The sequence below is a fragment of the Aptenodytes forsteri genome, unplaced genomic scaffold (genome assembly GCF_000699145.1).
Source record: "Aptenodytes forsteri isolate BGI_AS27 unplaced genomic scaffold, ASM69914v1 Scaffold56, whole genome shotgun sequence".
Lineage (NCBI taxonomy): Eukaryota > Metazoa > Chordata > Aves > Sphenisciformes > Spheniscidae > Aptenodytes > Aptenodytes forsteri.
The window spans coordinates 3878069-3894637 of NW_008796213.1; the positions used below are offsets into that span (position 1 = coordinate 3878069).

Genomic DNA, 16569 nt, shown 5'->3' on the forward strand with positions numbered 1-16569 from the left:
CCCTCCTGGAGGGAAGCAAGGCCGCGGAGCTGGGGGGGAGAGGGCTTGCAGGAGGGCTGCGCTGGGCCGTGCCTGGCTCGGGTGCCGCTCCGGCCGGGCGGTGGCCCGGGGGCAGCCTTCTCTTCCCCGTGTGGTCATGGAAAAATCACAAGTAATTTCTGGAAACAGAAATTTCTCCTGGTGTATGCTGAGTGAGAAGGAGGCGGTTTGGGACAAGCTAGCGGATCGGGAAGAGAAAACCCAGCCTAGGATGGGAAAGCAAGGCTTTGAGTAGCAATAAGGAGTGGGGAGCAGGTGAAGAAGCAGCAGCACTGCATGGTGGCGTTGCTTTTGGTTTAGGTGTGTTAATTACCAGCAGGCGATCCTGAAAATATCATCGCTGTAAGTGACAAGAACAAAACTGTTCTGGTAGCATCTCACAGAATCAGAGGTCACCCTAAAACTAGGGCTTTGGATAGCTTTGGCACTTGGGAGTTTGTAGCCTTCGCCTTTCTCATCTCTCAAACGTTCTTAGACTGGCAAGGATTAACAGAGATCTCCAGCCTTGGCTTGGGCTATTTAGATTCCTTTAGCGATTCTGAAGTGAAAAGCAGGTCCCTCAGGCCACTGGTTTGTATCACTTAGGAGCTAAAGGCATTTTCATTTTAAGGCTGCAGTTGGAAGAGATTAAGCAAGCTTTGTGTTTGAGTTGAGTCTGGCGATATTTCAGAGTGATGATGCGATGATGAGTTTTGAGGACAATTTGTTGCTTGATATTTCAGAGTGATGATGAGTTTTGAGGACAATTTGTTGCTTTATCTCTGAATGTAGGAATTAGGACTGGCTGTTCTGAAATGGATGATTCAGCAAGGCTTAGTGATCATTCCCCTGTGTAGTAGATGCTCAAGCTGAAGTGCTGCCCTGCGATCGTTTGAGAGCTTCTATCTTCTTACACCAGGCCTGCTGCCTTAACTTGAAGTCTCTGACACTTTGCTTTCCCTTTTGTTACTCTTTCCGTTATTCTCTTTGACTCAGATTACTTGTATTATTTTCATGCTTCATTTTTTTCCTGCTTCCTTTCTAGTGCTTTGCTAACAGGAGTAAATCAGAGTAGACGGTTGTACATCAGGTCCTCCAGTGGGCAGATGTATGTAGGTTATGAATACTTCAGATTCATGTTATTAAACAACAGGCTCCCTGTTATCATACTAAAATGGACTCGGCCCTGTCCTGCTGATTACTCTTGTCCCTGCTCCGTGCTCTTTAAATTTTTTATGTTCATCTTCTGGAATCAGCTGTGCAATGCTCCTTAAAACAAGAATTTTAAACTTTAAAGTAAGTGTGGTGCACTCGAACAAACCCCGCTTAATTTCTCTGGAGACTTATGTCATCACTTACTCTAACAGGCACAGTACAGGCAACATACAGCTTCAAGTACAGGATCATGGGACTCTTATTCTTGTTCATTACATCCCATTCTGCAAAGAAAAAGTAAAGATGCAAAGAAGAGAAAAAAATGGGGAGGGGTAGGAAAGCTGAGAGAAAACCTTTCTCCACACTCCTTTAAGAGAGTGTGGATGTTCTCTCTGGTGGCCTAATAACAATGGGTTTGCCCTCAGAGCATTTTTGTTGCAAAGCTGTTTTCAGGTGGGAGATTGCTGAAAGGGAATGGGAAGCTGCTGATGCGGGATTTTCTCAGAAAAAAGAATCTGGTGTGGGGAAATGATTTCTTTCCTCTCTTAAGAATAGATACCGGGAGACTGAAAAGAGGATGGAGAAAAAGCTGACGGCAGTGATCAAGGGAAGGGAGTTGATATGGGAAAGATTCGTGTGATTCATAGAGAAACGTGATTTATTTTATTTATACAGCTAATGGGCCATTTTTGCTAGATGGACTGTAACAACATTCATACTGTTTTAAATGGGGTGATAAATCTTCATGAGAAAAACTTCCAGGTTGCTTCCTCAATATGTTTAAGTGGTGTGGAACCCTGTGCTTGTGTAAGTCAGAGGCATCGCAGTGGGCACTGTTTTTGGCAGAGTTCACGCTGTAATTGTTCCTGTGACTGGAGTTTAAAGGTGGCCTTAAGCAAACTGAGTGGGATCTGCTAATAAACTAGCCGTGGTAAATTGTGTTTCAGCGTGGGTACTTTTATAGTCCATATTGCTGTCTGTAGTGTCCTAGTTAGGCTGCTAATTGTTCCTGAATTAGTGTAGACATTCTTTATATGCAGGTTTATGCACTAAGAATTAGACTGATTTCATGGAAGGAATAGATGACTTCAAATGTGTGATCAGTGTACAGTGAGTTGTTTTGTTTGCCTTAATTTTGGGATAGCTTGCAATACTCGGTCATCTTAGAGTTGTGTTTCTTTTGTGTTTCCTTTTGCAGGAAGGTCCGTCTGTCTATGTGTGCCCACTCTTCCTTGGGAGATGTCCAATGTTTCCAGTTATGCCCTTCGAATGGCCCGGCTGAGTGCTCAGATATTCGGAGAAGTTGTCAGGCCAACTGATTCAAAATCTATGAAAGTAGTGAAGTTATTCAGCGAGCAGCCTTTGGCCAAGCAGAAGGAGGTCTACAGCTGGTATCCTCCTCACAACACCTACTACGCCCTCATGAAGAAACTCCGTTACTTTGGTCTCTACAGGTAATCTCTGTGCCTATAGGGTGGGAGCAGGAGTGGAGGTGGGAAAGGGGTGGGTGTGAGTTTTGTTACAGTTTTTTTTCCTTGAGGAAAAGAGGAACATATAAAAAGGTTTAGTGCAGAATATGGTGCATATGGAAATACGCACTTGATTGTTGCACTGAGGGCAGGGAGAGTAAAATAAGTGACTACTGTCTAAGTAACTTTTACCATAATTAGAACCTTTTGTGAGAAGGCTTTAGGTGTAGTTATGGGCAACCAGTTACATTAAGAAATAGTTCTTGCTTTGGTTTTATGGGGAAGGGAAGAGAGCTTTCTCATAGACAAGAGATGGGTCTGTAGTTCTGAATATGGCAAATGAATGTGCTACAAAACGGTGATGCTACCTTAACACAAAAATTGCACTAAGACAGTCTTGCCATATATTCCTCAATCATTCCACAGCTAGTAAGTGAAATTTAGAAGAGAAGGAAAGTCTGTGTTAGACTGGAGGGGCTTTTTATCCTTTAAAATAAGTTAAGTTAAATTAAATTCAAACATGGTTTAAATAGCCGTGTTAATTCTAGCTTCATCCAAACCAGTTGTCTAATTACTAAATGAATTTCCACAGTCTCGAGTAGGAAAAACTGCACTGCTAAAGAACATCAGCAGGAGTCAAATGCAATTGTTTGACTTCAGTCAGGTAGCACTAAAGAAATACCTTAAAAGTGAGGCTGCTAACCCTGTAAAGTCAAACCAGATTAATTTCTGTTGCTAGTATCACAATACTAGCTCTTGGTTTAGGTGAGCATGCAAACACGTTCTAGAATAGCTGTTTGTTGACACAGAAACCCTCAACGACATGATAGTGTTCTTTACTCTTCTCCTTCCCCTTCTAATCTCAAGTTCCTTCTCTAGCTGCTCTGTATACAGAGAGCTTGTAGAGGATCAGGTTTGCTGGTCAGAAATACGTAATGAAGAGTTGTAGAGTAAGAGGACCTGATAATAACTCGCAAGCTTTTTATTTCTTTTTTAGAAAAGTTGTATTTAAAAATAGCAGCGCAGCAATCTTAGGCCACTTAGGATGCAGTTGTGACTTTTGAGGAATACCTTCGCACTGAAAAATACAGGGACCGAGATTAAGTAGCATTTATTAGAACATTATTGAGGATTCATTATCCCTTTTATCCTCCTTCCTGTTTTATTCTCCTATTAAGATCCTACCAGTAGCTGATGCTTTCTTCATAAATCATTCTTGAAGTCACCTGAGAGCAGTATCATGTACTGTAATTACTGCTCAGCATGCCCCTGTTTTCTTAGAAGCTAATGACCTGAACTTAGTATCTAGCACAGAAAAACAACGTGCTATTGCTAGACTGCTGATCTAGATGAGAAGGGGGAAATTCTCATTCTTGTCTCTTGCTGATTTTTATATTTTACTGCTTATTTAAACACAGTGGATCGATAAATGCAATGGAAATATATCTATGCACACACCACTTGTTGCTGAAAAGGGCAACCTTGTTAGTTCTGAAAGTACCAGAGGAAATCCTTCATGTTATTCCGTCCAAAATTACCGCTAGCAGTAACACCGAATACATTGCAGTGAGTTTCAGTGTGGACTTCACTGTTAAAAAAAGTTTTGAGGTTTTTTTTCCACTATCATACAGTTCAAAGAACCTTTCACATCTAGGTGTTCCAAGAAATAGAGTAAACTTTTTTCTTTCGTCCCCCATCTAGGGATGAGCATCAGGACTTTAAGGAGGAGATGAGGCGATTGAAAAAGCTCCGCGGGAAGGAAAAACCAAAGAAGGGGGAAGGAAAGAGAGCTCTCAAGAAGAAATAGTGCCACTCGGACAATATAATAAACTACTCTGGAAATGCTGGAGAACAGCTGTAACCCAGGATTTCTGTTCCCAGCTGGAGAGGGTTTGGCATGTGTGCTGCGTGTGGGGCACAAGAAACACACTGTGAAATACTGGAGTCCACCTTGGGAGTGCGCTTGGGTCTTTGCGATTGGTTTTTAATTTCTGTACTTTAAATATACCATATATTGGAGCACATTAGTTTGTTAGAGCCCTCTCTTACCCAAGTAGTAAAAACAATAGTAAAAAATAAGTGTTTAGTGTTTTTCTTGCAAACACCTGTAGCTGTTTCAGTGTTTCTGGATCTGGAAAATTGTTTGGTTTTCATTGTCTGTTTTACTTTCTTGGATTAATATCAACACTGCTTTGCATGTAGCCACAAAAAAATAAGGTTTCCTCTTTCTACTGCTGCTTGTCATCTTGCCTGTTATGAGTTTCACTTCAGGTAGCTTTAGTGTTTTGTGGATTTTTTTAAGTTGCTGTTAGAATCTATTGTTCTGCATTTTGCACTGGACAATACTTCATGGTCCATTGCCTGCCCACAGCACTCTCATTGTACCCTGAATATTTAGATACTGCAACAGGAGAGGCTGAAATATGAAGGCTCAAACTGTTTTCCAGTTTGAGACCCCCTACTTACCAAAATACAAATATTTAAGTTTACTGTAATAAAAGGATTTTGAATTTATCTTGATTGCCTGGAGGACATGAATGAAGTACTTCATAAGGTGAACAGTTTTACAGGTATTCATATGTGGTTTTATCACTAGGCTCCTTCATTGTTGCTAATATTAATGATTGCATACATCTACCATTCTTACCTGTCAGTCCCTGTCAGGGAACAGAAAGTAGAGAATGCAGCTGTGCTGCTCTGCCTGCCACATCTGCATCTTGCCTGTGTGTGCCCTGAAATGGCATCTTTTAATTTCCAGACCACGTAAGCTTAGAGGAACATGCTTGAGGTAGTAAAGGAGAGCTATTAAAAATGTAGAGTGACTGGAGCAGAAAGTATTTGCACAGTTAGCTTGGGGTATGCTTGATTTTTGCATACAGAGGCATTCTGAAATAGGGAGCAGAACTAACCTACTGACATTTCTAAACCAAGCTTGTTCAAATTTAAGTGTATTTGAAGGGATCTGTCTGATCATTGAAATCAGTGGATCTACATAACCTTGTAACAGCTCAACAACTGTACTTCACCAAGGTTATTAATTGAAGAGGTGCTGATTGTATTAAAGGTGTTTGTGGTGAGCTGTGTAGTTCTCGTTCAGTATCCTTACTAAGTGTTACCTGGTTTTCTAAGCTCTTAAGCTGAATTTAGGAGCCGCGCAGTGTTGCGGAGGAAACGCCTGAGGTCTTACCACAGTCAACAAAATGCTGTAGAAGTTAGTAAAATATATATCTGCTCTGTACTGTAGTGGAAAGTTTCTCTCTTATTCTAATTTAAAATCCTTTTAGTAACTTACAACTTTTGCTCAACTCTAATGTGCCTATGGCATTTTAGTGTTCTATGTGTTGTCTATGGGTTGTGACTTGTCTGGTACTGAAGTATACAGAGCCTGTGATGGGCCCTCTGGGAAGTACTTGGTTCCTGGGACACGTGTGGGCAGCTGAGGGGAAGCGGTCTGGTTCCCTTGAATTCCTCTTCAGGAAGAAGAGCGGCATGGAGCCACGTACTAGGTAGGAGAGGGAATTGCCTGAGGAGGAAGGTTGCTGCTGCCTGACTCTGTTTCAGGCTGTGGCTGAGGGGTGAAGTTGCTCTGTTGCTTACTTTGGTGGAGACAAAGACCAGTTCTGAACTTCTTCAGCAGAATTACTGCGGTGGCTTTGGACAGCTGGTGATTGTACTTACAACAGCTTTGTCGGCAAGAACTTGATGTCTTCTAAAATTAAACCAAAGATCAATAAAAATGTTTTCCCTGCAATTTAAGATGAAAACTCAACAGCATCTTCTTTGTTCCTGTGAAACACTTAATGCTTTGACAGTATAAACATGCAAGAGAGATGTTCCTGTGAAACACTTAAAGCTTTGACAGTATAAACATGCAAGAGAGAGAAAGTATGCATGCATCAAAAAGTGAATTGTGGTCCTGTTCCAGTAAAGTAAGTATGCGTGGCCTTAAACTTCGTATGTGTGGGCTTACCTGGTTATGAGTATACATATAATGATACATAAAATACTGACACAGCACGATTGGTCATGGTTATGTTTCTGAATCCACATTTAGCCTACTTAAGGACTGAGGATCTACAGAGCCTCCTGAGGGCAGTGAACGCTACAGGTATTCTCTATCTTGGTGTGCCATCTTGCCAGACACAGATACGGACTCAGCAGTGTAATATTAGATAATTAGGCTTGGGGATCAGATCTGTTCTTCCTTGTCTACTCCAAGCCACCTAGCTATTTATGGATTTTGAGAAGTTCCTGCCATGAACAGGAAAGCGAAGGGCTTGTTTGGCTAGTCATCTAAAATGATCCCCTTTGTCTGCAACCTGCCAGGGCAAACCTGCTCTAGAATCAAAGCATCACCCTGGGAACATACTTTGGGAAGACACTTACAGCAGCATATCCAAAAAGGGAGAGAAACTGATGGAAGTGCCTGTGCAGTAAGCAAATGTGAAACAAATGGACAGTGGATTACCGGTTTTCATCTTTTCTTTGCAGTGTTTACAAAAACAAAGTGGATGGAGCGGAAAAAATGGTAACTTTTAAAAAGAGCAGTATAAGTACAAGAAAGGTTCCCCTGCCTAATTTTTCATGATCTTTCTTCCGTAGTACTCATTCGCTAGAACTACGTCTTCTCAAAAATGACTGTTTCCCCTCCCCTGAGACTTCATCATAAAATAACAATGATTCAGCCATTATTGGAGTATATCCTAGTATTAGGATAATCCATTGCTTGCTGGGAGTGTTAGCATAACTATTTTGTTCCAGAAAATACAGCCTTCTCCTCTCCATAGCTGGGATAGAAATAGGCTCTTTCCTACCTCCCTTCTAACCCGTGCTCTGTGATTTAGGAATAGACATTGCCCGAAGAAGACCACGTTTTGTGAATCTCAGGGTCTAGACAAATTGGAAGTCAATCCTGAAACATCATGGCAGGTATTAACGCAGTATGTGTATTTAGGAGGGGAAGGAAAGTTTCAGCCATATTCTGAGGGGTAAGAATGGGAACGTGTATGCTTTATACAGCTATTGGTATAGTGGTGTATCCATTTTATGTACAAATAATCAATTAGATTTTTATTTTTGGCTTTCCCCTTACAATGATTCTTTTCACCATTCAAACTCTGCTGTGTTTTGTTACAAAATTCACTCTTCCTGAGGGTGCGAGCTGACTGTCCTCAGCAGATGTTTAGATGGATGTTTTAATTCTTGATCGGAATAAACCTAGTTAGCTGATCTCCGAGGGTCTAACTGAGAGTTAAAACCCCAACCTCTTCCCAATCCTGAACAGCTTTGTTAAGTGCTACTGCTTCCTTATTTTACAGTGCTTTAACTCTGTCTGTCTTTAATTATACTCTGGTATAATATAGTCATAGCTGCGGAGTACTGCCTTGATAATCACAAGTTATTTTGTAAACAGGCTGACCCAGTTGCTGTATATATCCTACAGGGAGTGCAGCTATTGCTAGAACCTCTTACTATTGAAAGTCCTGCAGACAGGCAGAAGTTCACTTGCAGATGACCATACTTTGTAATGGTAGAAGGAAAAAAAAAAAACAAACAGTCTTGCTTTCTGGCAAAGGTACCAGTGTGTTAAAATATATGTGCTCTGCTCAGGAAAGTATTAACTTGAAAAAAGTTTTTCCTAATGTGGAAATTTATTCTACTTATTAAAGCAATGTGCTGAGTTTACACAGGTCAGCAAAATGCACCTGAGTTACTCTATGGTTTTAGACAAATGCTTTGTCTTACTTGCCTATGTTTCCTCAAGAGTAAAATTAGAATAATGATCACTTGGTGAATAGTGTTCATGAGGGTAAGCTGCTTCTAGGATGGGAATTTACCCCAGGAGAACCTTGTTTAAAGAGCAGCTTAGTCTGGCTACGGTAAGACTTGTACCTCTGCATATTTCGGAGAGATGATTGTATGCAACAGTTGATGACATTTTTAACACATAAAATAAGCTCTGGTAAGTTACTGTGTTCACTGTTCTGCTTTAGATGTTAGAGACTTCAAATGCTGAAAAAAATCTTGATTTGGTCAGAAAGTAAAAATAAAAAAACCCCCAGATATTTCTTAAACGGTAAATATTTTTGATGTTTTGAAGTATCTGTGTACATATTCCTCTACCACTTTGAGTTTGAAGGCCATTTTAGCATCATTTTAAAAAACAACAACCAACAAAGTCTGTATGTTTTGGAAAAGCTTCCTGAATCTGAAAGGCTGCTTTGATGAGGGAATGACTGTGTTTTGTATGGGGTTTTCTTTCTTTTAAAGCACAAAGGATAATATGCAAAGAAAACAAGTGCCATAGGGATCTCAGATCGATTCCTTTAAACTCAGTTCTCCCCTGTAACTGTTTGATTGTGATACTTCTTGTACGATCCCTTGGGAGTAGATCCTGGAAACAAAAGAGAGGAGACTCACTTTTCATCATCTTGAACAACACCCTCACCATAAATCCTGGTAAGAATTAAATGATGTGTGTGGGCCAGGTGTTTAGATGGCTCTTTGTATGCCTGCACAGCTGGGGTAGCATGAAGAAAGGCATTTTAGTCTCTTCGCCTCTTTCTCCTCTTTGCTTTTCCTTGTCCTTTTCAAGTGTAATAATAATGTCTTTAGTACAGAGAGGAAGGAACAGACATGAAAACATCTGAAAGAATTTGCTCGTGAAGGCTCAGTCACAGCAGAGCACGGCAATAGTGAGTCCAAATGGTGAGGAGCATGACTGTAGGCAGATGTTAGAGGGACTTCACCACCACGCTGGCTGAGAAATTATTTAGGGTTGTCTAAGGGGATAAATATGAAATCAACAGGATAATGATCATGACATCAAAGTGTCTTTATACATACTGCGTTGAATTGTTCTGGGTGGAATACTGGGGAAAATTCCAGAAAGTGAAATATTTAGAAAAAATTGAGAAGATTCCCAAGAAGTGGGTTCGGCTTCTATTGTTTGGGTCAGGCAGAGCTAGGCCGAGCCAAGTGTTATAAAACATAGCACAGGGATCACTTCTCTCTTGGAAGGGGAGGAGGCAGACTGGATGACCTCATACATTTTCTCGTATCATAGCTAGGTCTGTGAAAACAAATCTCACCAAGAGCTAAAAAAGGATTTTTATATCCATTAGGTTTTCTGTCTGTGCTTGAAAGTACTTTACTTCATCCCAGGGCTCCTAAAGCTGTTTGTAAATATTTCATGGAGTTCAGAGGGTCTCTCCCACCTCAGTTGTTGTTTCTGCGGGTCTGATGTTTGCCTTATGGGCTGTCTCAGTAAATAGGCTTTTAATGGTATTAGGAACAAAAACCACCTGAGGTCCAGAAAGTCTAAAAACCATTCTACTGCCACACGCAATGGTGTGTCGCTGCAAATACGCAATTGCAAATGCATCACATTCCTCAGTTTCCACTACAGTCTTGCCTGGATAAAAATGAATGGGGTCACTTGGCCCCCAGCTTTCAAAAGTGAATGTCTAAAACGTGATTCCAGATTCAAGCACCTACAGAAGTGGTCTAACTTTAGAAGCTGTGTGAATATTGAGTATCTCCAACTGGTATCAATGGGACTTAACCTCTGAGTAACGGCTAGGTAAATCCTGTGCCAGCATACTGGGTTGTAGTTCCCTTTAGCCTTTGACTGATAGTGGTCTCTTCAGGACAGGACTGATGAAACATCTCTCTAGAGACTCTGTCATGCCTATGCATGCAATAGCTGCTTCCCCGGTGATACTCAGTGTTGATCAGAATATTAGGCTGTGTGGGTACCATGCACTGGTTTCCGCGGAGAAGAGAGCTGCAGGTGGCTTAAGGAAAGCCTCATCCGCCGAGAGACTGGAGCGGTACAGCTGAGGTGTGCTGTGCTGACATCTGGGTGATGCTGTCTTGTTTCCAACCAGCAACTATTGTGGACAAGGTGCAACATTTCTGATTTCTATACTCGCATGCGAAGGAGCCTGTGTGTGACGGGCAGCATCAAGCTGCTGCTCAGAATATTTCTGGGGGAGCAGCAGGCAATGACAGAGATGATCTGAAAGGTGTGAGGGTATTGCATTCAGTATTGAGCTGGGTAGTTAACAGAGAAGTTTATTATATATTTTTTCATTTTTTAAAATTATTTCTAAGATGTCGGAGTTTATGCTGGCTTTTTATTTAAGTAAAAGAGATATGACTGATGTTTCAGCTGATGTTACTTAGTATTACGTTTAGTTTGTAGGCATAGAAGCATTTACATGAAGGCTGCAGCCTAAAGCAGTATTCAGCTGGCTTGTCCAAACTGGCACATTTATATTGGAGAGGAGCCCGTGAATGAGGCAGTGCAGATGCCACCTAGACAGACGACCTTTCTTGTGTGAGTGGATGGGAGGCGATTGATACGCAGGCTGGGTGTGAGGCAGCATGTGTTATTTCTTGGCTGTCTGTCCTGGGTCTGTCTGGTGCAGCTGATGTGCCGCCAAGCGTTGTTCACAAGCTCTAAACTTCACAAATGCTTTTTGAATGAACAGCATAAACCGAAAAGTATTAATTAGGCTAGGGAATGTCAGAGTTGTTACTGACAACTAGAAAGTAACACTGCAGCCTCTTTATTTTTCTGCTTTTTCACTTAGTTGTTCTGCTTATATGCACTGATGTTTGCCAAAATACTGCTCTGTTGCCTGACACCAATACAGCCAACTGTGTGATGTGTCTCTGTACTTTCAAACTCAAGTTGTTTGATAGCATCAAGTTTATTAATAAACATTAATGCCCTCTGAGGACAGATAGTAGGGTATTGACTAGGCATGCAAACCACTTAAAAATAAGATAAAACAAAGATCTAAGCCGGAGCCTTGCAGAATTCCCCTAGAGGGGGGTAACAGAAATTGTGTTCATTTACCAAAACAACTGTGTCTTCTGGAAAGAGAAGTCATATTATATTAAAAAGGAATAACCGCGTCCGAGGGCCTTTAGCATAACTTCAAGCAATCCACAGCATCAAAAACGTTGAGAGGCCATTGACCATTGCACCAGAAATTTTGCCTTTGGCCAACTGCATACTTGCAGGAATGATGAGCATATAGCAACGTGGTTCGGAGACTGTCCTAATTCCCACATGCTTGGCAGGCAGCTTGCCTTTATAGGAGAGACTAAATGTCTGTGAGGCTTGTGTTGTCTCAGTGGTAGTTAGGATTAAAAGACAAGGATGGATTATGAACTGTGATACTGACTTCGTCAGCAAAAGTCACTTATGTTTAAATACATAAGATGTGTGTATGCATATTACAGTATAAGCATTCATTTAAAAAGGTTATCCATCATATTTGACCTATCACTGAAGAACAGTAACTCTTAAAACTTCAGCAACATGGGGTATTGCCCTGAAAAAACATGATCGGTCACCATGTTCTCTCTGTCCCACATCAAAGCTGTGGTTTCTGTATTTTTCATATTATTGATTTAGCTTTTTTTGACTCTTAAAGTTTCCTTACTCCAGGCCAATACCAACCCTAATGGACTTTTTCTGCTCAGTGAAGAGGCTAGAAACCGAAAGGCGCAGTTACTATCTGAACTGTTATTAGATCAGAGACGTGGAGAGGTACCAACCCGTCTGTAAAGTGCTGGAGAATCAAATTACAGCAGGTGTTCAGGCCAGGGGAAGCTCAGCTAGCCTGGATATTATGAAAGAAAATCCTAAGACTGGAACATAATTGAACAGTCATTTTCTGAACAGCAAAATAACTTGTTTGAGGTGGTATCCTTTCCTGCTCTTTCTTGGAACTCACTCAATCACGTTAGCGGTTTTTTTGTGCCTAAGTGGGATGGTTCTGAGTTATAAAATGTGACTGTTCACATTGGAATAATAATGTGAGGAACCTAAAACTATTTACTCCTTAAAGCTGATCAGCTTATCACTATTCAACACAAAAGACTCAGAAATCAGATATCCGAACAAGCTGAATGCGTTAAAGCAATGACGGGGATGCCAAGGTAACAGGAGTGTCTTGGCTAATCTTCTCAAACGTGAGATTTGGTCCCGGTTTCAGTAAAGTACGTAAGGCAGGAAAATCAGCGCTCCTTACTCCTTTGTTTCCCTATTTTCATCTGCTTCTCGTTTCCTAGGAGAGCCGCATCTTCTCCTCCAGCGTCTACTTCCACTACATTCTCTCTCCATCTAATCTTTTGCCCCATCCCTCCCCCTCCTTTTCCACTGGCTGCTACTTCTGTTCTCTTAATAGTGGTCTCAGGGCTCATGCTCTCTCTCGATGGTCCCTTATACGCCACATCTGTCAGCGTTTACACTACTGTTCAATAAAACATGTAGCTTTCTCAGCTTCCCATGCTAGTACGCGAGTTAAGGCAGGAAGCCAGCAGAGAGAGAGGCAGAGCACTGCCATGCAGCGCATGCATTGCTGGACCGTGAGGTCACTACTAAGACACGGAAGGAAACAGGTTAGCATTTTGTTCTTGCAATGCCAAACAACGTGCAGAGTACAGAAGGGACCTATATGCAAAGTCACTCCCGTGTCCCGGTCCCACCACCTTTCCTGCTCCCCACCTCCCGCATACTGCCTCCAAAGGAAAATGTTTTGCTTTGTACTTTCCAAAGGTCTGGGCTGTGGTTTAGGGAGCGGAGCAACAGTTTCATAAACAATGACTCTAAAATAAATTATGCTTGAATCAAATGAAAACTATGTAAATATTTCCAGTATCATTACAAGAAAATCCAGAATACGTTATTATTTATATATAAAAGAAAGCTTGTTAGATCAACATTGCTTTTAAAGGCAGAATGAAAACTGAGTTAAGAACCTGGTGGATTCACATTTTCTTCTTTTTTCCCTACCCTTTTTTCTCCTAGTCTCCACCCATCCTCATCACTTCTGCCCCTGTATTTAACTCAAAGGCAAAGAGCTATGAAGTCTCCATAAACTGAAAAAATATATAGATGAGATATTGCTCAGCTGACAAGTTCAAATCACCACCTGAATATTACCTAATTTCCCACTGAAGGTATAAATGTTTCAGGTTCAGCAGTGTCACAGAATGGTAAATCTCCTGAACTAGGAGTTCTCAAGAAGCTACTAAAGGAAAAAATACATATGATCTGTGCAGGAACAGTTTAAAGAAAAAAAGGAAAAAAAAAAGCAGCCTTGCTTTCTCTATTGCCTCACATTGGAGCAATCAGACAGCGATCCCTAGACATATGAAAAGATGTATAGTATACTGTAAAGTGACTGGGATAATACACCTATAGAGGTGCTAAAGAGAAATGAAAAAAAAAAAAGGGGTTCTTTCCTCAAAAAATATCTTCGACATTCTTTTCCTGGAGAGCAAATTAATTTTCTTAAGTATGTATTATTCTGACTAGTAATCAGAAAACAACTAAACTGTAGACAACAGCCTAATTTGTGTTCTGCTTCACATTTTCTGGCCAAAATTACAGGGAACATGACTGTTGTCATCAGTATCTGTGCTCCATCGACTGGGGTTCTTTCCTCAAAAAATATCTTCAACATTCTTTTCCTGGAGAGCAAATTAATTTTCTTAAGTATGTATTATTCTGACTAGTAATCAGAAAACAACTAAACTGTAGACAACAGCCTAATTTGTGTTCTGCTTCACATTTTCTGGCCAAAATTACAGGGAACATGACTGTTGTCATCAGTATCTGTGCTCCATCGACATCTGTATTTCCGCTGTTAAGATTGAGGCTTAATCTGATACATAAACAGTACCATTGCCTGGGGTCTTTCACTTCATACTACAGCATTGAAAAGTGACGTGTATATTTTAACATACTTTGGAAGATCTGTAATTATCTTCTCATGGTGCAGAATTTAATCCAGCATTTTCAAATGTACATGGGCCAAGCACAAATGCTACAACGTATGGGACAAACACTGTTTTTTCAGTGTGTGAAAAGGCTAAGCGGTTTTTGGAAATTTGGACAAATTTTAAGGGCACTTTAGACATCCAGAGTTTAAGATACGTCAAATTTTCCCACCACTTTAAAAAATCAGTTTCTATTATCACACCAATATGCAAATTATGTAATTTTTTGATCAAGAAACTGGAAGGCTGGGGTTTTTTTGAGATACTGTCTTCTATTGAAAGAATATCATTAATGAGACCGATATTAGGTTTCATCTAATATCTCTTTTGGACATTCTCGTTTTGGAGCATCTCATTAATTCTTTTTTTGGGGGGAAAGGATAAAGACGTGTTCAAATGCTCACAATGAGACAGTTGCTGTCAGGTAGCCATCTAATTTTTTTTTACTGACTCATTAAAACATTGTTCTCTGGAAGTTCAGGTGTTGATTAGATCAGATAAATGTTCTGGTGGTGGGCAATCTAGCTGAAGGGTCTTTGTCTTTTAACAGCTGGACTCGTTTTCTGATCTGAATTAAAATAAAAAAATTCTGAGGAGGATCCGACCCCAGTGCGTAACTAAGAGTTTGATGGGAGGTGACAGGTTTTGTACTTACAAGTGTGCATTACCTCCTGCAATACCAGATAAACTGGCCGTGCTGCATTGTAGGAATCAACCAGACAGTGCCCTACGGAGTGGCCTACGGATCTGATAGCAGAAACCAGCCTTTCACATCTAGGTTGCAAGTTTGATTTTGATCTACGTTGATAATGAAAGCTAGTGCCTGTAAAAAATGATGATATCAATTCTCAGTAGATAGGATTCCGTATCACCAAGAAGTTACACTTAATAATGATTTATCTTCCATCATGATAGATTAAGCAGAGAGACCAAAGATGCCACCATGTAAAGGAGTAGGAAATTCCATTTATCACTAGGTGTGGATTCCCCCAGACAAAAGGAAAGTATAGCATAAATAGTAGATTTATGTCTCCTTCCAACACAAATATCTTTTTAAACAGTATTCTGTTCTTTATTTAAAAAAAAACAGGGTACCACCTATCTCATGTATTTCAGGCAGTAACTCCGCTGTGTTCCCAGTTTCGGTCATCAGTTGTCAATATTAGGGTTTAGAATTGCAACTCTTCAGGTGGTACATCAAATGTAATAACAAAGTCTAGCAAATATATTTTATATGAATGCAAATCTTCTGAAAGACTCCGAAGCTCAGGAACAAAGGCACGCAAGATTACTAAAAGCATTGGGAAAGGAATTACAAGTTACAGATTGATAGTAGCCTACTAATTCCACTGCTAGGGTTACGCCCTGAACGTAAATTGCTTGGGGAATAAAACAAGGGCTATGATTATGTTCTGTACACTGAGACTAAATTATCCCTTGGTATACATTTCATTGAAACGAATGGACTTACTCTGTTAGTTAACCCGTATTACTCTGTTGGCTTTTCCATCACCATTAACAGCTGTGTGCTGGGAGAGCCATCTCGTATTACCTCTGCCGCCTTTTCCTTCAAAGATCAGGGATATTTGTCCCAGCGTTTAGTCCTCAGCATGTGCGTTATTTTCCAGAGTCTGCGTGCACTTTTCGTTATCATTACACCTTCCCATCGCATAGCAGGAATTGCTGGTAATTATCCTCTTCATCAATGTGGCTATTAGAGAGAAATTTCTAAACTTGGCGAGCTGCTTAGTTTGTACATTTGATTCTTATGTATTTGTGCAGACTTTTTGTTGCCTGCACTGCAGGCCACCAGTCATAGGAAAACCTAGGCTCCTATCTCAGGAAAGCATAGCCTGTCAGATAATCAATTAAAATCCATTTAAATATTAAGTAGGTTATTTTGCTTATTATTCATTTCTGTTCAGGAAGTGTTTAATACTGCATAGCTCTCTACAGGAAAGACCCTCAGCTAAATTCATGCCCAAAGTTCCTTCCCTCCATACCACAGGGTCTGTTATTCCCGACTCCAACATGTTTTTGCTGTGCCCATACAGTAAATTGATGCTGCATTTATTTACCAGTTACGGCACTGCCAGTATCAAACTGAACTGGAAACACTTTTACG

General features: G+C 40.6%; 1 protein-coding gene across 1 annotated transcript; it reads left to right on the forward strand.

The window, feature by feature from the left end:
* The first annotated feature begins 826 nt into the window (after positions 1-826).
* Positions 827-6397, forward strand: MRPS33 (mitochondrial ribosomal protein S33). The gene is made up of 3 exons (XM_009288351.2): positions 827-1314; positions 2372-2627; positions 4344-6397. Exons 2-3 carry the CDS (start codon positions 2413-2415, stop codon positions 4447-4449), a joined length of 321 nt encoding a protein of 106 aa, XP_009286626.1. The 5' UTR covers positions 827-1314; positions 2372-2412; the 3' UTR covers positions 4450-6397.
* Positions 6398-16569: the final 10172 nt, after the last annotated feature.

Excerpts from the sequence above, each read along its gene's own strand:
- MRPS33 (XM_009288351.2), top strand. The coding sequence starts at position 2,413 with ATGTCCAATGTTTCCAGTTATGCCCTTCGAATGGCCCGGCTGAGTGCT. Across the intron at positions 2,628-4,343 it reads CGTTACTTTGGTCTCTACAG|GGATGAGCATCAGGACTTTA; the intron begins GTAATCTCTGTG and ends TCCCCCATCTAG.